This window comes from Fusarium subglutinans (assembly GCF_013396075.1).
Source record: "Fusarium subglutinans strain NRRL 66333 chromosome Unknown NRRL66333_c0000098, whole genome shotgun sequence".
Taxonomy (NCBI): Eukaryota; Fungi; Ascomycota; class Sordariomycetes; order Hypocreales; family Nectriaceae; genus Fusarium; species Fusarium subglutinans.
Genome location: NW_023502161.1, coordinates 119,988 through 144,150, shown reverse-complemented (window position 1 = coordinate 144,150; position 24,163 = coordinate 119,988). Strand labels below are relative to the sequence as shown.

Genomic DNA, 24,163 nt, shown 5'->3' with positions numbered 1-24,163 from the left:
GTAAGCTGTCTCGGTTGCAGTGAACGGATGCGAGTGGGAGGCGGAATGTTACCGACCTCTCATTGACGGTAAAAAGCTCATGCATGCATGGTATGTAGCTTGACTGGTCCATGGTATTGGAGTTTATTGTGGCTTGAAGCTGATAACCAGGGTTCCTAGGCCTAGGTCCGCTAGTCCATGCAGTTAATTTAGCAATGAAACCATCCCCCGTGTGCGCTAACAGGAATGGGTTTAGAGGGGAGGTAAGGATCGGTTGGAGCGGAACCGTGATGGCTACGCCGCGGAGCGGGAGGGAAGGGAGGGGAGGGGAAGGGGTCTTGAATCTCCATTACGGGCACTAAACGATATGCCGGTTTTATTCTTGGCGATCAATCACTTGGCCGTGAGGGAATAAACATGTTCATAACAAAAGTAAAGTCATTGGAAATATTCATGCTAGTCTAAGTAATACACAATTGGTGAAATGGTCTATGTCTGCTTCGAGCTAACCTCCACGCTCGTAACCACTGTAATCTGCCCACTGCGAGCCCTCTCATGCTGCTGCGTCCCACTACTAATCTTCGCTTCAGCGCGGTACGGCCGCTGCAGCAGATCCGGTCCATGCTGGTCCACCAGCTCAATCTGGCTCCCCTGTTCGGGCGAAACGTCAGTACGTACGACACCATCCTCGTCCTCCAACTTAGACCAGATTGAAGGTTTGCCTGACAGCGGGTGAAGGCCTTGAGTCCTCCGTCGCGCTGAACCTTCGGGGTATGAACCGTTGCGGTAGGGAGTGTTGGGGTATGAGGAGGGGTCCGTGGAATCGCCTTTGGAGCCGAGGGCGAGACGCAGAACGGGCCAGCAGAGAGGCAGGTTTCCGACCCAGAGGGCGACGCCGCCTTCTGCGACGTACCAGTAGAGAAAGACGTACGAGTTGGGGTTGCTGAAGTTGTAGTAACGATTGAGGACAGCGGCGAGGATCTGCACAATTAGCGCATGTCAAGAGGGGTTGGAGAAGAAGCTTACGTTGAACAAACCCAGTCCAAAAACACAGCACAAACCAATCTTTCGCTTCTTGGGGAGACTGATGTTGATGACAATTGGGATCGGTAATAGGATCAACATGATGTCGCTGGCAATGTTGCAAGCGGTCGCAAAGATCATATGGTTGTAATAAGTCGCACATTGCACTGTCGTCATTAGCTCAATCCCTTGCCAGCTCTCAATCGCAGACTCACTCTTCTTGGGATTCACAGGAACAGACCAATACTCTGGCGTAGGAGAACACCAAAAGAACACAAACATAAAGGTAACGACGATGTACGTCACCGCGCAAAACGCAGAGACGAATCGCACCGCCCATTTCTGTCTTATCGATGTGCCCTGCGTCAATCTTGCGTACAAAAACAACAGACACGCTTTGATGGTCCATGTACAAGTGAGGGCGAATATCTCGAGGACAAAGGTCATTTTACTGCCGATAATGGCTTGTTGTCGTCCCTGGGGGGTGAGCTTCGCGGCGACATCGGCGGGCATGTAATTGCTGCCATTCTTGGCGACTTCGTTGATCGAGACGACGACTCCTGTAAAGTTGATCTACGGCCCGAGTATTAGTAACGGCGCCTTGGTGGGTTTGACGGGTGAAACGAACGAGGGCAAAGACCATGAGATAATCTTCAATGGCGAGACGACTCCATTTTCTAAGTTTCATGCGTCGTGATATCCTGCAGGAACCAACATGTCAGTGAAAAAACGCCTCAAAAGCCACGCATTGTGATGGATGGATGGCTGGCTGGCTTACAGTCGACACACAACGACAAAGAGACCCAACACCCAGAGAACCCAAGACTCAACCAACAGCTTGTGCAGAAAATCCATAGCGAAAAATAAAATGAAGGAATGAATGAGTGACGAACGCCGCAGTTGGCTGCTCCGGAAAGATGAACCTAAATGTCCTCCCAAGATTCATATCACCCCTGAATCCTGTCCTGTCCTGTCAAACGATAAACTTTTATCGCCGGCACGGTAAAATGGCACGACGAGCATGGTGGTGAACCCAAAATTACAGGAATAATCTCAGCTTGACACAAGGAGGGCAGGGGGGCAGAATGCAGTCTGCATGGCTAGTCGTTTCCCCTGCATTTTTCCTGTTTTTTCTTCTATGCACTCATACTGGGATCAAGACGTTGGCTACAGAGTTGCGCTTAAATCAGCACGTCAGAAAAGCATGGGTTTGGAAGTCGGGTACTGGAGACGATCGAAGTGATAGGCAGTAGTTGATCGGAATAACGTGTCGATTGACAGTGACGATCTTGATCTCGGCCTGTACAGATTCCACCAACAGCCTCAAAAGCCACGAACAAAGACCAACAACCCGTTAATCACGCCTCCGTTTCGTCGTGTACAGTAGTTCCGTACGGATAGCTCTCCCACTACCCGTTAATCCCAAGCTAGACGCGGCAGATAAAGAAAAAAACGACCACCGGAAGTGGCTTGCACCTAATACTCAAAACACCCAATATTGCAAAGGAACGAACCGCTTGATAAGGTAAGTATGGTCCGAGACAATCGGCTCCCACAAACGGCGCGGAAAGAAAAGAAACAGAGACAGTCGAAACTCTCTGTCTTAGCAGATCCAATTACCGTCCAAATCCTCCAGGATCCGGCGCCCGGCCCGCCTCCGACCCCTGCGCGGGCCGTGGGGTGTGATCCCGGCTGGGCGAAAGCTTAGAGTTTTCTTGTCATACGATGGTGGGCAAGCTAAAAGCTAATCTGCCCCGTTTTCACTAACGTAGCGGAGATCTAGAAGGGGACCATTCTGGAATTGGGGGGATGTTTAATGCTTGGGCGCGCGGCAGTTGAGTTGGTGATGGATACCTGTTACGTTGGGGGTTCAAAGTATGTCGGATTGCGTGATTCTTTGGGTTAGTACTTCGCAGCTAGTAAATCGAAGGATACTCTTCTAATTAATATTGCTCGTGTAATCATCGTGGCTCGTGGATTGGATCCTGGTGTTTTCTTACAGGAGCCAATCATTTACGTATCCAAAGAGGAAGCTAGTTAACACCAGCAGAATATTCCATCGGGAGACTCGTAGCTGCAGATAACGCCTCATGAACCTGGTAGGGAAATTTCACGCGGATAAAAAGAAAAGCAGCCAGGATCCTCGGTTACGTCGGATCTCGTTCTACAGAATCGTCGCTTGGCGCTGTTATCTCTTTACCCCGTACTGTAGTCCCAAGAAATCAGCGCATTCCCCCAAACCAAACCACTCGCTCTCACTGTAAGGGTGCTATTGGCTCGTCTAGTAGCGGGGGTTGTCTCCGCGCTTTTTTCCGAAATCTTCAGCAATCTTCCCGCTCTCACAAGAGGCGTTATAACTGTCTCACTTGCTTGGTAGCACCGCACGCACGCACGCACGCACGCACGCACGATTCTACACTAAAAAAGATAACCACCCAAAATTAATCATCAACCATGCCCGTCAACCCCTCTCTACGCACTGTTGACCAGTTCACGCAGCTCGTCTTTGACTTTGTCGTCATAGGCGGCGGCACAGCTGGACTAGCGGTGGCAGCGCGTCTCGCTGAATCCGACCCGTCTTACACCGTCGGTGTTATCGAAGCAGGCGGTCTTGTACAGAATGATCCTGATATTGACATCCCCGGCCACTATGGCAGGAATCTTGGAGGGAGCTACGATTGGCACTTGGAGACGCTGCCTCAGGAGGGTCTCGGGGGGAGAACGCTTCCGTGGCCGAGGGGCAAGTGTGTCGGTGGCACAAGCGCCCTGAACTACATGGCATGGAATCGCGCTAGCAGGGATGATTATGATGCCTGGGAAGCTTTGGGCAATCAAGGTTGGGGCTGGGATTCTCTCCTGTGAGTTTATGCTTGTTTTATTGGATGACACCCTGAAGCTGATTCGTTTTCGTTATGTAAAGGCCCTTCTTCAAACGCTCTGAGACATTCCATCCTCCTAGTGAGAAGCTCCAGCGCGAGTTTGAGATCGCCCATGATGCAGAGACCTTTGGTGATTCAGGTCCCATTCACATCTCATATCCAACCTCGTATTCACCATCGCACGGGCTATGGCACAAGACGCTTAATGCGCTTGGTGTAGAGACTAACCCATCCCACGTCGGAGGCTCAAACGTCGGCGTTTGGACATGCGTCAACGCCGTTGAGCCGAGCGCCGCGCGAAGATCCTACTCAATAGACTACGCCACTGGATCGCGGAACCTGCACATCCTTACCAACGCCACAGTTGACGAGATTCTCATTAACCAAGCCCTCGTAGCCACTGGTGTGCGGTTCACCCACGGTGGCGTTGAGTACGCTGTTCCAGCTAGACGCGAGGTTATCCTCTCAGCCGGGAGTGTCAAGTCACCGCAGATCCTTGAACTTTCGGGCATAGGAAATCCCAGCGTACTAAGTAGTGCTGGTGTGAGTGTCAAGGTTGAGAGTCCGCAGGTGGGGGAGAATCTGCAGGAGCATATTAGTGAGTTGAGAAGGTTTTTGGGATCGGCGTTTTGAGCTAATTTGTGTTATCTAGTGCTTGCGACGATCTTTGAGGTTGATCCATCGCTCGCTAATCGGGATGATCTTGTGAGAGATGAGAAACTTGGTGCTGCTGCGAAAGAGGAGTATCTAACAAAGGCAGATGGGCCTTTGACTGTGTTGCCTGTGTCTCTTTGCTACGTTCCCTTCGCTCATTTCGTTCCGAAGAATACTCTTGCTAGTCTTCATGAAGATGCAGACAAAGTATCTGTGTTTGACTCTGACAAACAGGATATTCTGCGTGAACGTCTTGATGGTAACTCTACGCTTGGTCAGATAGAGTACATCTTTGATCTTGGGAACTGGAACCCTAACTTCGAGGGTGAAGAGGGTAAGAAGTACGGTACTATGTTACAGATCTTGCAGTATCCTTTCAGTGTTGGATCTATTCACATTCGACCAAGTGAGCACGCTACAGCCGAAGATGCACCAGCCATCGACCCAAAATACTATGAAGGTCCCCATGGAAACCTCGACATGGAAGCTATGAAGCAGTGTCTCCAATTTGTCGATAAGATCGTGCACACAGCTCCTCTCTCAAACATAATCCGCTCCTCGGCATCTCCTTCCGCAGCAGCTCTCAAGGATGATAAGCTCCTAGGAGACTGGATCACACAAAACACCATCACTGACTGGCATCCTGTCGGAACATGCGCCATGGGCGGTCGTGCTGGTATCGAAGGCGGCGTCGTTGATGAAAGGCTTCGAGTCTATGGCGTTCATGGCCTGAGAGTTGTTGACGCAAGTGTTATGCCGCTGCAGATCAGTGCGCACATTCAAGCTACTGTTTACGCTATTGCTGAGAAGGCGGCGCATATGATTGTTGAGGATGCGAGGAGTGCGGATAGAGAAGGAAGAGAGTTGGTGACGAAGCAGGCTAGGCTTTAGATGAGGCTGGTATGATAGATAAGCGGTATAGTAGTTTTGTGTGCTAGTATCTGGTATGATATTCGAATGAGGATGACTTCAGTCGTTGCGGAGCCATGCTCGCACGATGGCGCCGATGGCTTCAGGCTGGTCATAAGGGGACATATGACCAGCTTCATCAACAGCATAGAATCTCAACTGATCATTTCCTTTCCAGAAACCTCCTTCCTTGACATTCCATCCATCGGCATCAGACGTTAATTCGCCGTCCTTGTAGTACCAGCTTTCATAGCCAAGTTCTCGATAATTATCTTGTCCATTCCACCGCTGTCGGTTCAGCATACGCATTTGCCCAGGTGTATTACTACAAAGGTCAGCGATCAATTTAAGCAGAGACGTATTGGGAGTGCCTACATAATGATATCGTTGTTGCCGTTGATGAATAGAACTCGTATACTTGTCTCATCAAGAATCCACGTCAACTCTCTTGTAACGGGTATATGTATATTCTGCGCGATGTCCCAGCGCTCATTGGTATCAAAGTCGATGAGATAAAATGGAAAGCGGTCGAATCCAAGCCTTTCTTGGACCCAACGACGATTCAGGAACTTCCATTCCGGTCCATGGTCCATGTTCGAGCACAAAGGGGGCTTCTCACATGGATGTCGGTCTGTCCAAGTCAGTATACTTTCGGTCAATCTTGATGCGATTAAAGCGGGATACTCACTATCGTAAGGATCCCATCCGCCGGGCACGACGCCTTCCATGAAGTACTCCCCCAACGTCTGCTCACAAACCTCATTCGCCGCCTTGCAAGTCTCAATATCATAAAAGTACCGACACTGACTTCCGAGCTTCTGACACTCGGGTATCGCAGCAAACATATTCTCACAAGCCGTACGGTTCATCAATGGATATTTCCTTCCATCACCAGCCCAATTCTCACAAAAGAAGGTATAGTATCCGATGAACTGCTGCGTCGCGTCAATATATCCATCGACAATGATGGCAGATGAAATTTCGACCCTCGGGCTAACGCCGCGCTCCACATTCTCGCGTTCGTGAGAGACGATGTGTTTCGTGTAGCCGGTGACGTAGTGGCCGCCCATGGATTCGCCCGTGATGTGCCATGGCTTTCCAGCGAGGTTGGGGAATACGTCGTGGGAGAATGTGGAGAGGAAGGTGTGTACGTCTTTTGCGCCTTGTTCGAGACTGACGGCGATTTTGTTTCGGTCTGTGATTTTGGAGAAGCCGACGCCGACGGGTTGACTATCAAGTGTCAGTCAGAGTGCTGATGCTGATGTGATGACTTACTCAATGTAGACGACGTTGGCGCGGTCGATCCACGAGTATTCAGCGCGTCTTGTTGAGTTTCCATCCGGATTCACATTACAGGGACCGCTTCCCATAAACAATCCCATTTCTCCGGATGCGCCAGGTCCACTGATGACTGAGTTAGTTTGTTCTGGCCTGTCGTATCAACGGCGACTTACCCGCTCATCCATAGTAGTAAAGGGTCAGTCTCTGGATTATTACGGCTCTCAAAATACCCTAAAAACAGTCAGTATTCTGATAAAAGCTCAGAACTGGGCTGCGTACAGAAGAACATGGACTTATCCTCCGTCACGTTGACCGTGCCGGTGAATTGACGAGCGCCCGCATCGCAGAGATCAGAAGATTGTTCTCGGACGGTGAACGCTGGTTTAGTTACTGCTTCATCTGTTAACGGCTTCTGGTCTTGACCAGCGACATGGCTAATCGTCGCGAGGAGCGACACTGCAAATGGACCAAGCCACATGGCGAATTGGTGTTGAGATGAGTGAACTTTGATGGCGCTTGAGAGAATTACTAATGCTGACCCTGGCCAATCAATCTTTCTATGGCCGCCATGGTGGGGGGGTTGTAGATAAGGATAAGATAAGAACTGTTGACCGTGTCCTATCCTGGATGATGGTATGTTTATGTCCTGTGGCGCGATTTGAGCACCAGAATTGACACAAAGAAGGTGTCTTGAAGATGAACATACAGACTAACCTCTACTACGACATGTTTAATTGTGTTCTTCCTGGGGAATGAGTGGTTTGCAGGAGGGATATATGCACAAGGTCGTCTGGATCATATAACTAAGATAACCGATAACACCACTTTTGCTTTCCTGGCCAAGCATGGGCTTTGAAGTGTTCCGCCACTTGGCGTAGAACAGGCAACAACGTAAACTCCGTCGAATAAAGGAGATTGGTTATGATGTCACTAGAAAAGCGAAAGCGAGCATCTGACTTAGGTATACCAAGAGAAGTGATTGCTCGCAAGGCTAGATGCTTCTAGCGCGACGCGACGTAACGACAAGCGCGTTCCAGGCTGACCTTTAACTCACTCACCGGAAACTGAAGCTCACTCTAGAAGCTCACTCTTCTTCCAGCAAGCCGCTCTCGTATTTTCCATCAAAAATGAACTGGATAAAGTTATTATGAGGGAATAACACCGCGGTCATACCGCCGGCTTATTTCCTCAGAACTAACACAAAATCATCAAGTCTCTAGCCTGTTCGTCCCCTTGAGCTTTGTCTCTGAAATATGAGACAAGAGCGGCAGAGGTACAAACACATCGCTGGAAATAAGCGGTGAATGAAATCAAGATCCTGCCCGTCTCTTCTAGAACATCCCAACAACTTGGAACTCCCTTCCACCGTCCCCTATCTCAATTCCGACATATCAAACGCCACTTAGTGACTCAAATCCAGCCCATCCTCACACTCCGGAACCTCAATAATTTCCCGAGCGAATGATTGGTCACCACAGCTAGGGCCTGTCTCACAAGGTTACACTAAACGAAAATATCGAAATGACGACTACGATGTTTGCCCAATTTCCCGCATTCACCATTAACTACCGCCATTTTTCTCTCCAGGAAAAGTAATTCACTTTGCACTTCATCGCCATGAGCCGCTCGTTCATGTTGAGTAGTGATGTGATGTGAAAGTGACCGACACTGCCGCCAAACGCTTCTGACCGGGGTTAGTCACACTGCGGAAAGCGCCTTTGTTGACACCTCATCAGACAGGCAGAACTCTGCGCCTGCATCACACGTCTTTGTTCACTTCTGTCATTACTCACTTTCTATAGCGCCATTCTACGGCGTGAATGCCTTATACTAATATCCTCTTCCTGTTGCTTACTCTCCTATATCCCTCTCCCAACTCAACTCAACTTCTGTTTGGCAACACTGCCTTGAGTAGCAAACTTTTTGCTCCGTTTTTGCCTCAACTTTCATCGCGACATAGCGATCTCAATAGTAATGTCTAAAAAAGGTGAGATAATCTATCAGACGGATTTGTAATACGTTTTACTGACCTTCTCAGTCATCGAACCATATCTTTCTCTCATGGCCACGCCTGAGGAAGAATGTATGTTGACTCCACCTCAACGTGTCAACTTTCGCTCACAAATCAAAGTCGCAGAAGACTATGACGATTTGATTTTCATCGGCGCCTACGACATCCAAATAGAATCTCACATCGAGAACAAGAAAACAAGCGACGTCTCATTCCGGATAAAATTCAAGTTCGGCCCAACCGACACCTGGTCTCGTGGCTGGGCCGAAGAAATCGACCTTCACAAATACTACCAGGACATCGTCCTCAACTACTGGCGCAGCATCGGCGGGCGCTGCGAAGCTACTGGATTCAAGATGTACAAAATACTCAGAATCATAGCTGAGGAGAAGAACAAGTATCGCGTGCAGTGGGTTGGCTATGATGCGGAGGAGGATACAAATCTGGAGCCCAAGAAGAAGGTCTGGAGCATAGCGCCTAAAGCCGTTCTTGCGTGGAAGACTCGCGCGTTGGAATAGCTTGCACGGCGTTGGGCATGAAGAGGCAAAAAAAGTGTTTTTCTTTTTCAGATTGGTGGCGCCAGGATACACAGCGTTGGTTTTTTTTTGAGCGGGCGTCTGGTCATTTGTCATATTGGAGACATCATACCCATAGCGTGTTTTTTCCCTATTTGTTTTCACAGCCTCGCGCAAGCAAAGTTTAGTGGTATAATATAGATTATTGAGCTAAGAACTGGCGCCCTTGAATATTCAGGCCTAGATCTCAGTCATACTCCCTTGCTTTGCCTTTTCCTGCCGATTCTGTTCCCTTGCGATTTCCTTGAGCACATTTCCTTGCTCTCTTGCTATATCTGCTATCTCCTGCGACAGTTGGCGCATTGTCTCCGAATCTTCCTCAAACTGCTCTAAAGCCTTGCGATATTTCCCGACAATGTTGACTACATTTTGAACTGGTTGCCGATTACTTAGCCCGTTTCGCGCTTCGGCTACCAACGAGTGGAGTATGTCCACTGTAACTTTCTGTTTCGACTCAATAATCTTTCCCTTCGCATATTTATCCAAGAACAGTCTGTTAAGATTGCTAAGTCTTCCAAGTGATGCGAAAGTGGATCTGGTGGTTTGTGGCTGAGTTGGGTTGGCCGTGCGCCTTGCGGATCCTGATTGGCCCTGGTGGTGGCGGTTTGAAGGCATGCTTTGTTGATGTACTGAATAGCGTTGAAGAGGTTTGTGACTGACGATCTGTTGGAGAGTCTTTGTTATCGAGGCACTTGGGATGTTGGACCTGGTTGGGTCTTTTATCTATCCAACGGCCTGTAACCAGAACAGCTTTGAGAATCATGCATGCTGTCAGCACCGTGATGCACACCTTTACTCACCCTTGTCATATACCGTGTATCATGGTTCTCGTTGTCGCAAGCTAATCGCGAACATCAGCCTTCCAATAATATCACACAGGAAATCGGCAGGCGGTATGCTCGAAGAAGTATCACTGTTGACCATCTCTTTGTTGCCTTGACACAGGACTCAGAGCAACAAATCAGGCACCTTGCCCGAGCCCAAGTGATGGGAGGATATGTCAGTGCTTGCTGCTAGTTAACAGTGCAGTGACACTCGACAGAAGTCTCGGACACAGAAGTGATGGCTTGCACACGACGTCAAGCATCTCTGAGCAAGTGACGATAAAAAATGGGAATGTATAAACTAAGCGGAATAATTATTAGCAACGACGTTTCCCTGCTCCAGGAAGACTGCAGCAAAGCTTTGCGACTAATAGACATTGACTTGTAACTTTGTGTTGAACCAGCTATGATTTGCAGTCGAGGCCAGTGGCTGATGGTTGCCAATCACCACCTACTCCACAGAACCTACGTGTGATCATACTCAGATAGAGACTGTGCCAGTGACGAGCAATTCCCGGAGACTTCTTCACTGCGCTGGTCCTGAGTGACCATCATCCAGTCTGGGATGATCTCAACTCTTAAAGCCCATAAAAGACCCCAGCCATCCCATGTTTTCTGAGTCTGTCCTCAACCCAGTACAGATCCCAACAGACAACAACTGACAATCTCTTTTTTCACTGAAGAACTACACAGACCATGTTCTGGAGTCGCCGTCGAAAAGGATCCGATGCCCGGCGATCCACTGACAAGCCCCGATCCAGAAGGGCAAGATGGGAAATCCAAGAGCGCATCAATGTGCTGAACCAAAGACTGCACAGTGTCCGAGCGGAGATTGATGAGATATACCGCAGGCGAGACGAGAAAGAGAAGAGACTGAGAAGGGCGAAAGATGAAGTCAAGCGACTGAAAGCCAAGAGACGACCAAACCGGAGGGACATTGACGAAGCCAAAGAAACGTTGCGACGGAGGAAGCGTGATTTGAAGGACATTGAGGGTGCCTTAAAGCAAACGAAGCGCGAGAAGAAGTCTCTGACCAAGAAGAGGGATCGTCTCAGCCTTCGCGTTTAAATGGCCTTAGAAAAGGATGGAACATAATTGCTTAGTTCTTATCTTGCCATCTATCGTAACTTGGGTGAGATCCTGAAAGAACAATCTCTTCAATCTTGGAACCAATTTACTATTTTGCCAATGTTGCTTGCTCCTGTTCCGGAGAAATACGGCACGGATGAAACTGAACTGATGACTAGAACATGCCCTTTCCAGAACGTGCGGGATTCATTTGAAGTGATGGACAAGATATATCGGAGCAATAATGCTTGATTTAGATTCGCGGCTGAGCACAATGTTCAATAGCACAAAGACGCCAGATGCGAGTCGTATGATACGTTCTGGCGAACCTTTCATGTTCGGTCGGCGGGCGCGATGGTGGACAGTGATCACTGAAAATGAACAGAACCATGATTATGTTTATGTGGTTAATGATTTTTGGTATAAATTGTGAACCTGGCACATCTCTGTGGCAATACTTCTCCGTATTCCAACTTATAAGACCAGCTACAAACAACCAAAGATATCCTTTACATTTCACTTATGACCACTCTAGTCCTTCATGTCCGAACAACAAGTCATTGTAGTTGAGGTAGATCCGTCACTTAACAAACATGACGAGCAACATTCCTTGAAGGAGAAGATCGAGTTGGCAGAAAGCAAAATCGAAGATCTGCGAGATGAGATAATAGAACTGGATGAGAGAACACATATGCTGGATCGGAAGACAGAAAAACTAAAGAGGAGCAACGAAAGATTCGGGGGAGTCCTAGACCGAGCACAGCATGAGAGAGCATCGAGAAGGGCCCTGTTGGATGGGCTTGAGAAATTGAAACAAGGCGAGAAGACATGCTTACAGAATGAGAAACAGCTTCTTAAAATGGACCTCAAGTCTCTGGGGTTGCGAAAGGAGAAGCGGGAATGGGAGGTTTACAGAGAGGAGCTTAAGACTAGTCAAGGAAGATGAAGTTTGACGAGTGGATGGGACGCGAGGAGGGCTTGCGGTATGAGGAGTGGAAGAAGAGTAAGTACAGCCGGGACTAGGTAAGATATGCTGCACTTGGCTTTGAAGTTTTATATTGGGTCTGACTCAGATGAAATCTCAAAACGACCTTATATTTAGTCTTAGCATAAATTACTATAGAATGGAGCTTCCGCCAAGATATGTGTAATTGATCTGAAGTGTTTGATAAACGTATTGGAACTACCAGGTATTAAGTCTCGTTGCGGGTATGATAGTGCATTCGTGGTTGAGTTAAATATTCAGTGCACACAGATCCTAGCTGCTCGTGATGGACATGCCCGAAACGGAGACTGTTCATCACCATCTCAATGCAAGAAGAGTATTTAATGGTCAGTGAACAAGAACAAGAGTCATTGTGATTCCCTAATGTGTAGCGGATGGCCTCGGTATAAAGATGCGAGGCTCGTTCCACCAAGGGGCCGTGACCTCGTTAATTCAACAAGCTACCGACAACACATGATACTCCTTCCCAGAATTTTGATTAATTACCAGTTCAATATGCCCGACCGAGCGAGAATCAAAGTGGAGAAGGAATCATCTCGTCATAAGCACGAGCAACGAAGGTGGAAGCCCGAACAAGATCTCAACCGCGCGAGAGAGAACATCCGTGACCTGAAGAAGAGGATCATTGAGGTTGAGAAGAAAATCGATGAACTCATCGAGAGGAAGGAAACTCTGGAAGAGAAAAACAAGAAGTTCAGGGGTATAATCCAGGGACAGGAAGGAGAAAAAGCATCGCGGGAGGTGATAGAGAGCGCGAGTCGCCAATTACAGAAGAGCCAAAATTATAGTTCTGGTCAAGGGCACAAGTGGAATAAGCTAAGGGATGAAACGTCTAAGTTGGAAGCAGAAAAAAAGGACTGGGAAACTTGGAAAGAAGATATTGAGGAGGAATGCCATCGGAGAGCAGTCTTTGAAGCCCGGATAAGGAACGAAGAGCCGCGGAGCTATGAGAGCTCGAAGAAAAGCAGCCATCATCCAGTGAGGTGAGAGGTACAGGAGCTTCTATTTAGAACAATTAAGATAGAGTCAAGATCAATTATGTCACGGGGAAGCCTCCATTTAAAACGCAGTATGAAGTGGCTCGGGGTAAAGGCGAAGATGGCTGAGACGATGCTGCCTGGAGCCTGTAAGATTTGTGTAGTCGCATAGCTAGTTTATAGGCGATCCATTACGGGGAATGCTGAACATTGACTAAAGTAAAAACAGAAGGCTTTGGTAGGAACTTGATTTAGGAGGAGCATGGTAAATAGGATAACAACTGACTCTTCAGCGACAGCTACACCATTTTCTAACTCTGATGGGCTCATAAGGGCGAAGAACTTTGGTACTGATAAGACAAACGAGTGCCTAGTGAGACAGGAAAGTGTGGCTGCAATGAGCAACGAGAGTTATCGAGTTTGGCTGGAGGTTTCTATCCCCCTGTTTGTAGTGCAAAGCAATTCTGCGTTAGTGCAAACATAATAAAGAACAAACTAGCCGATTTGCCGAAGGTTTGGTAAGAATCATAATTGTATGACATGTAACAAGAGACGAGTTACTTTGAGCGAATTGTAGAAAGATACAGTGAGTTGGAAACCACCGCGAAGCTCTGTTCGAAGACCCTTGTCAAAGCAGCCACCACCTGGACCGTAGGTGACAGGCTGATCCGTAATACCTTCTGGCTCTGATAGCTCCGGGGAGATTCTCGCCTCGTCACCCATGACTTTCGTAAAAGCCCAGTGACACAGCGAAAGGTGACAATGATTAGAATTGCAAGGAACTGAAAAAGCTGTATGTTTCATTGCGTATCGTGGCTAGCTTGTACTGAATTGAAACGCGAGTAGCGCCGAGTACTATTATATCAAGGCGAGTTCCCCGATGGCCACTGTGTTCTGCATCAAACCTTCGACCAAGACATACTCAAGTGAACTCAGCTTGCCTAAACAGAATACCATCTACGATCCCATTTGGCCCCCTCTTTGGATGACATGATGCCAGAAGACAATCCCCAAGACAACAACCCCCCGCAGAACTTGCCACCAGGCAATGCACCTCAGAGCCCGGATGCGAATGCGACCATGGGTATGGTTGTGTATGAGCCAAATTCTGAGCCTCAGAACGAGCCCATAGCTGTCCCACCACAGTTTGCGGCCGAAGATATACCCCAATTCGTACCCCAGCACATGCCCGAGTATGTGCAGGTGAACGATCAATCTAGACCTGACAAAGGTAAATCTTGTGAAAACATGTCTCAAGAGCAAGTATATGGCAACAACGTACCCTTTTCAGATGGACTAGGAAGACAGACTGGAAGTAGGGTTCACTTCGATGAGAACTTGACCAGCCTACACCTAAGAGAAACGGAGTCCAGGAGAATGGGCTCGCACGGTGGAGGCAGTCATAGAGGAGAATCTCACAAAGGAGAGTCTCATAGAAGAGAGCCTCGCAGAACGGACGATCGCGAGACGAAATCGCATAAGAAGGAATCTCACAGATCAGCGTCTCACAAGAAAGACTCTCATAAGTCATACTCAGACAGGAAGGATCCATACAGATCGGAATCACGCAGGTCGCAGCCTCACCAAAAGGAATCCCATGGAAGAGGCTCAGACAAGCCATCCAAGAAGGAGGAGTCTCACAAGGCAAAGAAGGTAGATGCTACACCTATATATGGACGCATCTCGTTCCGTGACACTTTGAGTCACTATGCGCACCGAACTACTTATGTCAGAACTCCGGTTGAAACAAAGAAGAGAGGAAATTGAAGGTAGATAGCAAGGCATACGGGAAAGAGGTATAGTTAACGTGTGAGTTAATACAGGCAATGTCTCTTGAAAGTTGAACTGGGCCTACTACACCAAGAGGCGAGAAGACATGTGTATTGACGATCTCGAAAGGATGATTGCTTCATCAATCACAGGTCTGTCGTGTGGCCTCGTAACAAATCCAATCGCTCATGTTCCATTCTCCAACTACCAGTTTAATAGGATCTGGCATTTTGGTTACCAACTATCAGCCGAGCGAGTGATTGAATATATCCATGTGAAGAACGTTACATGAGCGAATGCCTCTCTAATTCACAGGCAATATCCTCGACCCCAAGCCCACACCCATCATAAGATGCCAAGTCAAACGAGGTTAAAAGAGAACAAACAGGTGAAGTGTAGCTAGGGGAGCATGACTGTTAGTGGTGAGCCGTGAATGAGATGGTTAAAAAAGTTTGGCGTGGAATCGCTGTCGGCTTTTGCTCTGAACAAAAAAAGATACCCGTCGCTGCTATAGTCCACAGTCAGCAGCTACAGTCAAGGGCAAAAAAACGCCAGATGGTGATGAAGTCTGGGTCTCGCAAGAGTAAGATGTATAAGATCCACCGATGGTTTGTGGGCAAAGTTACATTGAACATAGATCCCAGAAAAGACCACGTAAGATGATTTGAGCAAGGCTACCTCGATTCATTGCTGTTACGCTCCGGTGTGAGAGACATTTTTTACCGCACAAGAAATATAAATACCCATTCTTCTTCTCGCTCAATTAGTATATCCCGATAGTCACTAACCTCACAACCACTATACGTAGTCTCCCATAATAATGCCCAACAGAAACTTCCCCCATTTGTTTGACATTCCCGCGTTCCTAGCCCATGGCAAAGCTATCAAGGAAGCCGAGAAGAAACTCGATACAGTTAAATTCAAAAAAGAAAAACTTAAGAAAGACAAAGAGTATGTTGAAAAGGAGATCGAGGAGTTAGAAAAAGGTGACAGAAATAATGAGGATACGGATATGGAAGAGGAAATCACGGAACTTCGAACAGAGTTGCAGAAGCTAGACAAAAAGAAACAAAAGTTGAAACGTGAGAAGGAGAAACTCAAGGAAACAAAGAAGAAGCATCAGAAGGCAATGGCCAGGCTACAGAGGAGATAGATATTTGGGATGTTGCGATGGGTAGAACTATAGATTTGGAACTTGTAATCTAGCCTCAACAGAGATCCATTCTACTACTCAATGACCGCTAGTGAGTTGTTGTACAGTATACATGGCCGCTGAATCATGAATGAGGCGGAGCCAAACTACTAAATCATAGAGCCCATCGACTCTGAACAGAAGATAGAACTCCCGAAGAACGATTTCGCGGAGGACAACTACTATCTGGGGCATGGAGGTAGTCGAGAGTGATGAGGCCCAACTTCTCACAAGAGAAAGCTATCTGTAATTCACCTATACGCTGTAAGAAAGGTTGGAGTGAGTCAATGTTCTAGGTAGCGCCATGGAGGTTTATATCAGGAAGAAATTGGAACCATATGCTTTTGTTTTGAACTAAATGTTGCGCTCAACAATCTAAAAGAAACTTCCGCTACAGCAAGATAATTTCAATTGCCTTCTCTCCTCTTTCAGCCTGGATAACCTGCAGCTCACTAGAACGGCGTCATAGCTTCTATCGAACAACACCATCGCTTACTACTATCAGTCAACTCAGCAGAATGCCTGATAAACTTCTCGACAGGCGAAAGGATGTCCCCACGTCCACGACACGCAGGGAGCCGGAGAAAGAATTGGTGGAGAGGATCCACAGAGCCAACTTCGAGATAAACAAACTGGAGGTTGACAAGGAATACGTCAAGAAGAGGATCGACAAGCTACGTCAAGGCAAAGATCAGCTGAAGGAAATTATCAGAAGAACTTGGGACAGAGAGGAGGAAAGCAAGCGGAAAGGACAGGAAGCTCAAAGACAGAAATCGGCGATACTGGCGAGGTCGTACATACTCGAGCTCGAAAAGCACGAGAAAGAAATTAAGGCGGTAGAGTATATGTTGGAAGACTTAGACAGAAGACAGAATAAGTGGGATCTTGAGCTGAAGAACCTCAGGGATTTGGAAACGAAGGGCCGGAATTCAGTAGCCAAGGTCCAGAAGTAATAGGAATTGATCCCGGTGATACGGAGATGTCCTTGAGCTGAACATAGAATCTTACAGCTTAGACAAAAGTTCTTGTTGGGGGTTACTTGTGAGCTTGCTACCACCGCCGATTTAGTGTCAAAGGCTGAGCACTTTAGTACAGCAGCTAGATGTTAATGAACTCGTCGCGATACAGACAGGGAAAGCGAATCCATAACGGGATGCTGAGAATCTCTCTCTTGCCATGTAACTCCAATAAGCATCACTGCGACTCCTTAGCAGCATGATGAAAGGAAGAAGAGGAGTGTCTGACCAAGAAGGTCATTTTGAGTCTCAGCGACAACAAAGGTATAAGGTGCTGATTTACTGCACGGCTGTGTGATGTCTCTGAATGACCTACTGGTGCGACATAATCGTCAACTAATAATTGATGGACTTGCAAGCTGTGACTCGTAGCGGAGTCGAGGACCGAGCTCTTATATCAAAGCCAACCACCTCAGTTCTGGAATGCTCACATCCAGTTGAGATCAACTCCTTTGGACAAAACCGCTCCCTGAAGCTTTTAATTATCTATATCGTGCAAGAGCACCATGGCCGACAGCGACCCCACAAAGAGCGCCGACGTGGCTATGAGAGGTCCCGAAGAAATGCCCGAAACTGTCTCGCAAAACAAACTCGGCCTCCAGGGCGAGCATGAGATTGATCAATCCGAGCCCACAAAAGAAACAAAGACGAAAGCAGGGAAGAAGGTTAGGTTCAAGGATGACCCGCCAAAGATGGATTCAAAAGATAAGAAATCTCGGAACAAATGCAACCAAAAGGGATCTGCGCCTACAAGTTACAACTTCAGTCTTTGGGATGGAGAGACGATCAAGAACTTGAAAAACTGCTTGAGTCAAGCGAAAGCCTCATTGAAACGTGCCGAAACCAAAGTAAAAGAACTCGAAGACAAGAAGAAGGCGTTGCTCAAGGAACAAGAGGATTTACGAACCGAGATTGACATATTCAAGAAAAGCATAAAAAGGAAGCGCTCGTTGGCCTTGTTTGTTGATATGCCTTGAGGCAAGCTCAAGTTGCCTGCTTCTCGATATAGAATGATGGAGCTTTGGAGTTGAAGGCCAGTGAGTCCCTGTGTGATTTAGAGAGAAGAAATAGCTATAACAAAGATGCCATTAATGCTCACTATTCATTCTCCGTATTCAAACAACTTCTTGTTCCCTTACAGTCGGGTCTCATGCTGTCAGTACCCCGGCGCCCAGCATCTCCACCACCAAGGCCGACCCTCCCACCATGGAACCGTCAACTTCTTTCCAAAGATCTCTATCCGGATCAAGACCTTTATCCAACAGGTAGCGAGTATACCGTTGACATCTACCCTTCACAGCGTACCAAAGGAGTTCCTTGCCATGCTCATCAAGGAAACCGACTTTTCCTACCAATCTTTCTGTCATCAATATTGCCTTATCATCTTCTCTGGCTAGTGCCGCCGTGATAATCGCATGATGTCGCGTCCCCTTCGAGAAGCAGCCTCAATGTTGACATGTCTCCTCGTATGACAGCCATCTCCAGTGCATCAGCACCTCGAGCCCCAGTCTTATCTTTGCGAAAAACATCCTTTTCGATGAAGAAGATTAGGATGTCATGCTGAGGCGTGCCCACGGCGATATGTAGAGGTGTTTCGCCCCAGTCGTCGCTGTCATCGATGTATGCACCGCCATCAAAGAGCAACCTTACGATGTCGAGATATCCTCTTCGCACTGCCAGCAACAAAGGAGGAACATCGCCTTCCACATGGGAGTTTGGATCGACACCTTGATCTAGCATGAGCTTCACTAGATCATAACTGCCAGTCGTTACGGCAAGGTACACAAGATTGTCGCCAACCTTGTTCCTGCGGTGAACATCAGCACCTCTCGCCAGCAGAAAATGCACGATATCCCAGTGCTGTTTCTGGACAGCTGGAAACAAGGCAGTCTCATCGTCTTGGTTGATGATGTGGTTGACATCAGCACCTTGATCCAATGATCTCTCTACCACTGAAACGATGCCCTCTTGAGAACCCCATCGGAGTGCGTTACATTGCCAGTGTGCATCCTCACGATAGACAAGATCATTGGCAATGTGGTGAAACCGTTTGTTGGTCTGGCATAAGGCGTTGAGATCAGAGCACACAGAGAGATACTGTACTATCTGCTCGATGATCTCTGTTGCTAGGTCTTGAAGCAACATAGTTATGATCAGTATTGCACAGCTGGAATGCTTAGAATGAATTAAGCGAGGGCCAGGGGAGGAAAGAAACACAGGACCTTGACCCTAAGCAATGAACATACTTAGGTAAATCTGGCCTAAGCTTAAGGGGCCCTTCGCTAAGTTGATTTTAATACCCTATATTAAGGTCTGGTGTTTTCCTGCTCCCCGAGGGGGGGATTAACTCTTTGAAGTGGCGAAGGAATGAGAGAAACTGACGTGAGAATTTGGACCACCGACTTCCGATGATGAACGGAGGATCGGGTGAGTTCCATACGTGAAGCTTACGTGTTTTTCTATTGGATAGATAACAATATCAATGCACCAGATTAGACATCTCAGTAGACACGGGAACCAGATCATCGATAAGGAGAACGCCGGTCATGTCATGTCACGTTCGTCGTTGTCAATTATCTGTTTGTTCTAAAGTCTGATGGGACATGACACTTATCAAGTGGCCGTTGTTGGGCCTCTGGATTCGAGGCTATTCCCAAAACCGCTAATTTGATCCTTCGCCCTCATCGAATCTCACCATCATTGCTGACCATACCAAAGCCGGAGGGACCAGTCATGACCAAACAACCCCTTTAGTTTCTCCTCCAACGCCTCAACGTATATTGAGTATTCTCCCGAATCCACGTACCGATCTCTCGAGTCAATCTCGATCTTACATTTGGCTCGCGGAGACCTTTTGTCTCGTCAGACGGCGTTTCTTTCTGTTTGTATTTGATCAACCAGTCACATTTCTTCTCATTTTAGTAGTATCTCACAAATGCGGTGATGCACATGTTAGAGGATCTCGTACCCGTCCCGACTTTTTAGGAGTGCTGGATCTGTTTGGTTGCCTGCCTTTGGAGACAATTCCTAGTGAAAGATGCCGTACTTATGGTCACGGGAGCTGATGGCCGGTGATTTGAGCTGATCATAATAGTTACAACGGAAAAGGTCATCTAATTATGCACTCGTATAGCGAGAAGTCATTGAGCAGAAGATACTTTCCATTTATTAAGGCAATAGTGGCGAACTCTTTACTCCTTGTAGTGATTTAAGTCACTTCTTCTCCTTCCGTTTCTTCTCCACGCAAACAGAACACCATATTGGAGAGAAGTATTCGTTTACTATCTTGACCTCAGACTTGCATTTTTTCCTGTCCCTCGGCGTCTGGCAAGGCTTCACAGTCGTATCGTCATGGTCAAGAGTCCAGCAATCCTCGCATTGATATCGAATGCTTATTGTCTTGCACATGATGGTAGTTGTAGATATTACAGCGGGAAGCAATTTGTGGGTTTCTATGTATAAGGACTTGTGTGAAGGAATTTGTTTGAGACATGGCGTGCCAGAAGCGAGGAGCTGGCTGGATTTATATACAACTTGCTGGACTCTGAATATACACAAATTTCATTAATACGTGATTGGTATCGAACGCAAGGAGGGAAAATCAGCGACTCCTTAGCTCTGAGTGTCATAGGATTATATTCATTGGAAGGCATTATTCATCAAACGATATGGGGTGATGACCTCGCGCCTCATGGCAGCCATCAACCAAAGTCTTCACTTCTTGTCTTCCTTCTTCTTCTCCTCGCACTTCCGGCAAAGGTCAGAAGATAGATAATCAGTCTTTTCCTCAAACTCGGCAATACATCCTTTTTCCATATCTCCTGGGTTCTTGCATGGCTCCCCGTCTATCCTGAACCCGATCTTGTAAGAGCATACTTGGCACAAAGATGACGTATATATTGTTCTGCACATATTTGCTTCAAGGCTTATTTGTCTAATCAGTTGTTTTGATGTGGCCTTCGTGTGCTTGAAGTTTTAATAATTGAACTCCCACGGTAGATCCGGCTCATGGCCTTATTTATATTGTTCCAAGTGATGTATCACTGACATAGCTCAAGCTGACAGAATATGAGAGATGAAACATAAGACAGTGATGATTTGATTTAATCTACTATGCTTATAAGACTACAAACCTTCCAACTCTCTGGAACCACGTCATCACACTCTATCATTACGCAAGCAGCGCTTTCAACTTCCCTTCCTCCTCCTTCTTCCGAGCCTCTTCACAAGGCCCACATTCTATATAGAGAAGCGGGTCTTTCGAATCATAGTCTCTGACGCAACTTTCTTGGCCACAGATCTTATCAACAGTCTCTGTACGTATCAAATGGCCACAATAGCCCCAGTATCTTATAAATGTAGTCGTGCACATGGCTGGCTTGATGGAGTAGGAAGCGACGTTATTTATAATGTCGAGTTCGCGATAATAGTTTAGGACTGTGGTGTCTATACGATGTTGCGATATGCAGTACTGGGTAGAGACGTTGGGAGAATGCTGAGAGCTCGGTTTATATACTTTTCCGCTTTTGTAGGTGTATCACCTCACAGTTGGGGTCAAACAATCAAGGTGACCTCGAAGTAATACAACAATAGGTCTATTACAGTGGATCACTGCTGGTGAAATGTTAAAAGAAAAACCAGTAAAGACCTTCATGGATTCATGAACGTTAGAATCGCACCGTTTATGATTCACTGCATCGGTACATATGCACAAATTGTGGATCTTGATCAGCTTCACTATATAAGGACGGTATTCCTTGTTTGAGCTTCCTTAATCAAGGTTGCAGCTTTAGAACTCCATAGCGTTCTTCTTTCTCTCTTCCTCCTCTTGCCTCTCCCTCTCAATGAAGCATGCATTGCATTCTATAAAGCCATTCCGATTATCCTCAAGATAATTCACATGACAATACTCTGTCCCTTGTAAAGCGCAAGGTATGAATTCTGTGCCTGAACTGAGAGCATGCCCACAGCAGCCTATGTACTGTACTAATACGCTGTCACACATCTTTGAACTTATTTATAAGTTTGCGGTGTGTTGAGTGAGAAATCTAGTTTGTAATAGAGATTGATAATTTGTGGATGGTTGAGGGTTAGCATGGTTTGGAAGTTAAACGGCTCGACCTTTTATAGAGGGTATGGGCGCCTTTTCAGGGACTGACATTGAAAGTAAAAGCCTTGATTCACGGAGTGGGATCATTCTGATGGTAATTTAGTGAACAGCTATTATTGTATCCGGTGAAAAACGTGTCTTCTCATCCATGATGCCGCTCCTTGCCTGTGGTGGACATCTCTTGGGCGAAGAAATATTGAAGGTGGAGAATCGTGAGTCGTGATTACAAAGACATTTTCGAGAGAATTCTAGATATAAACTATGCATGTTTAACGGTTGGCCTATTTTCTGATTTGCCTGAAAGACTGGAGATACTACATAAAAAGACCCTCCTATCAAGACCGGCCGAGCTTAAACTCCTGAGGAGAACTCCATACAACGGTCTGCATAGATTTGCCCGTCACTACTTGATTGCCTTCTTAAGTTCCGCTGCCTGGAACTTCAAGATAGCCAACCATTCTTTACCGATATGAGCATAGTTGGCGAACCCTGCAGGGTCATCCAAATATGAGTATATGATGTCCCAGTTTAGTGCTAAGAGAGGGCCCATGATAGGAATCAGACCCAGCCAAGCTCCGACAATTTGCTTGACAAAGGTTGACCAAGCAGATTTATCAAGAGGTGCATACACGAAGCGAATCCCTTCATTTATCGACGTCCAATCATTGCCCTTTCTGTGGAAATCTCCCGAGTCCCACTGACTAACGGAGTCGTCTACCGCGTTGAGCGAGGCTGCTTCACGAAGGAGCCAGATAGAGTCAAAACAGATATGTGTGCCATCGGCGCGGCGGGCGGCTCTATCCTCTGGAATGCACAAAGCCGCCATTATTGACTGGACATTCAAACATAGAGCTGCTCCAGAGTAACCCAGTCCCCGGCCGTTGGTGATGTCTAAATGAATAGGCTCATTGTCCCAGTAGTTCTTCAGGGTCAAGCCTTGCGCGGAGAACTTGTGAAACTGAATGGTCCCGACTCTGCTGAAGCCTGGATAGCTGGGGTCCTGGAAGATTTGGGGGAAATAGAGTGCTCTGATGGGCAGCGTTGGATCTATGAAAATGTACTTATGGGACTTGATGTTGAAAACCAGGTAGGCATTCTGGTCTGTTTCCTTGTACCACTTGTATGTAATCTGCCCATCTTTGTGGACAAACGGGCTTGGTGAGTCAATGTACGTGCTACCACTAGTATCTTCAGTGTCATTGTAGAACACTGAAGTACTGGCAAAGGTTCCCAGGACATCTCTGCCTGGAGAGTACAAGTACTCAAAGTTTCCCCGCGGCCAGTTTGGCTTCTTGATCTTGTTGGAGTTTCCAGCTTGGTCATATACTCCATTGATGACGACCTCAACAATGAAGGTCTTGTAGAAGCCTGCTTCGGTCTGCATTCGCGCTGGAAGTGCAGAGGTTGCCTTATAACCTATTCCAGTGGGTGGAGAAGAAGCGTCAAATGCTTTGGGGCCGACGTTCGAGCTGTCATTGCTTGAGGATATGTTTGGTGGCTCTTGTGAGGCATGACTTCGCTCACTACCTAAGGTTTGTTCGACAGATGTATCAGCCATGGCGAAATAACCAAGAGAGGAGTACTTGTAGATAGTATGCTTGGGATAGAATCTAGGCTGTCTATGAAGTCTGGAGGGTGCTGCAGACAAGAGTCTTTCTTCTGCCTAGATACTCGATGAGTTTTATATGGTACTCGGAGGTGTAGATAAAGGCATTGCGTCAACTGTGCAACCACACTTCAGATTTGCGGCTGGCATCTTATCTTGCCGTAAATGTCTTGTTCTGCATTTGAGGCCTCTCTTCAGACACGGCAAGAGCCTCAACACCAGTACCTGATGTAGAGAAGCGCCATGTAGGACTTTTGTATTGCGTGTAGTCATCCCGCCCCAC

At 47.2% G+C, this 24,163-nt stretch overlaps 12 protein-coding genes across 12 annotated transcripts; 8 read left to right on the top strand and 4 right to left on the bottom strand.

The window, feature by feature from the left end:
* Positions 1-468: 468 nt before the first annotated feature.
* Positions 469-1,857, bottom strand: FSUBG_7602 (integral membrane protein PTH11; the record flags this gene model as incomplete). The annotated part of the gene is made up of 4 exons (XM_036685925.1): positions 469-960; positions 1,006-1,575; positions 1,631-1,703; positions 1,781-1,857. The coding sequence occupies 4 exons, from the start codon at positions 1,855-1,857 to the stop codon at positions 469-471; spliced, it is 1,212 nt and encodes a 403-aa protein (XP_036536923.1).
* Positions 1,858-3,456: 1,599 nt separating this feature from the next.
* Positions 3,457-5,426, top strand: FSUBG_7601 (alcohol oxidase; the record flags this gene model as incomplete). The annotated part of the gene is made up of 3 exons (XM_036685924.1): positions 3,457-3,860; positions 3,923-4,479; positions 4,534-5,426. The coding sequence occupies 3 exons, from the start codon at positions 3,457-3,459 to the stop codon at positions 5,424-5,426; spliced, it is 1,854 nt and encodes a 617-aa protein (XP_036536922.1).
* Positions 5,427-5,504: 78 nt separating this feature from the next.
* FSUBG_7600 (PRC1-carboxypeptidase y serine-type protease) lies at positions 5,505-7,203 on the bottom strand (the record flags this gene model as incomplete). Its single annotated transcript, XM_036685923.1, has 6 exons — positions 5,505-5,769; positions 5,820-6,075; positions 6,133-6,674; positions 6,720-6,848; positions 6,899-6,956; positions 7,005-7,203. The coding sequence occupies 6 exons, from the start codon at positions 7,201-7,203 to the stop codon at positions 5,505-5,507; spliced, it is 1,449 nt and encodes a 482-aa protein (XP_036536921.1).
* A 1,496-nt stretch (positions 7,204-8,699) lies between these two features.
* Positions 8,700-9,254, top strand: FSUBG_7599 (uncharacterized protein; the record flags this gene model as incomplete). The annotated part of the gene is made up of 2 exons (XM_036685920.1): positions 8,700-8,712; positions 8,764-9,254. 2 exons carry the CDS (start codon positions 8,700-8,702, stop codon positions 9,252-9,254), a joined length of 504 nt encoding a protein of 167 aa, XP_036536920.1.
* A 1,577-nt stretch (positions 9,255-10,831) lies between these two features.
* On the top strand, positions 10,832-11,203 carry FSUBG_7598 (uncharacterized protein; the record flags this gene model as incomplete). Its single annotated transcript, XM_036685919.1, has 1 exon — positions 10,832-11,203. The coding sequence occupies one exon, from the start codon at positions 10,832-10,834 to the stop codon at positions 11,201-11,203; it is 372 nt and encodes a 123-aa protein (XP_036536919.1).
* Positions 11,204-12,704: 1,501 nt separating this feature from the next.
* Positions 12,705-13,196, top strand: FSUBG_7597 (uncharacterized protein; the record flags this gene model as incomplete). Its single annotated transcript, XM_036685918.1, has 1 exon — positions 12,705-13,196. One exon carries the CDS (start codon positions 12,705-12,707, stop codon positions 13,194-13,196), a length of 492 nt encoding a protein of 163 aa, XP_036536918.1.
* Positions 13,197-14,179: 983 nt separating this feature from the next.
* On the top strand, positions 14,180-14,953 carry FSUBG_7596 (uncharacterized protein; the record flags this gene model as incomplete). Its single annotated transcript, XM_036685917.1, has 1 exon — positions 14,180-14,953. The coding sequence occupies one exon, from the start codon at positions 14,180-14,182 to the stop codon at positions 14,951-14,953; it is 774 nt and encodes a 257-aa protein (XP_036536917.1).
* An 823-nt stretch (positions 14,954-15,776) lies between these two features.
* FSUBG_7595 (uncharacterized protein) lies at positions 15,777-16,109 on the top strand (the record flags this gene model as incomplete). The annotated part of the gene is made up of 1 exon (XM_036685916.1): positions 15,777-16,109. One exon carries the CDS (start codon positions 15,777-15,779, stop codon positions 16,107-16,109), a length of 333 nt encoding a protein of 110 aa, XP_036536916.1.
* Positions 16,110-16,666: 557 nt separating this feature from the next.
* Positions 16,667-17,101, top strand: FSUBG_7594 (uncharacterized protein; the record flags this gene model as incomplete). The annotated part of the gene is made up of 1 exon (XM_036685915.1): positions 16,667-17,101. One exon carries the CDS (start codon positions 16,667-16,669, stop codon positions 17,099-17,101), a length of 435 nt encoding a protein of 144 aa, XP_036536915.1.
* A 569-nt stretch (positions 17,102-17,670) lies between these two features.
* On the top strand, positions 17,671-18,141 carry FSUBG_7593 (uncharacterized protein; the record flags this gene model as incomplete). Its single annotated transcript, XM_036685914.1, has 1 exon — positions 17,671-18,141. One exon carries the CDS (start codon positions 17,671-17,673, stop codon positions 18,139-18,141), a length of 471 nt encoding a protein of 156 aa, XP_036536914.1.
* Positions 18,142-18,544: 403 nt separating this feature from the next.
* Positions 18,545-19,309, bottom strand: FSUBG_7592 (ankyrin; the record flags this gene model as incomplete). The annotated part of the gene is made up of 1 exon (XM_036685913.1): positions 18,545-19,309. The coding sequence occupies one exon, from the start codon at positions 19,307-19,309 to the stop codon at positions 18,545-18,547; it is 765 nt and encodes a 254-aa protein (XP_036536913.1).
* A 3,368-nt stretch (positions 19,310-22,677) lies between these two features.
* FSUBG_7591 (uncharacterized protein) lies at positions 22,678-23,832 on the bottom strand (the record flags this gene model as incomplete). Its single annotated transcript, XM_036685912.1, has 1 exon — positions 22,678-23,832. One exon carries the CDS (start codon positions 23,830-23,832, stop codon positions 22,678-22,680), a length of 1,155 nt encoding a protein of 384 aa, XP_036536912.1.
* Between the last annotated feature and the right edge of the window lie 331 nt (positions 23,833-24,163).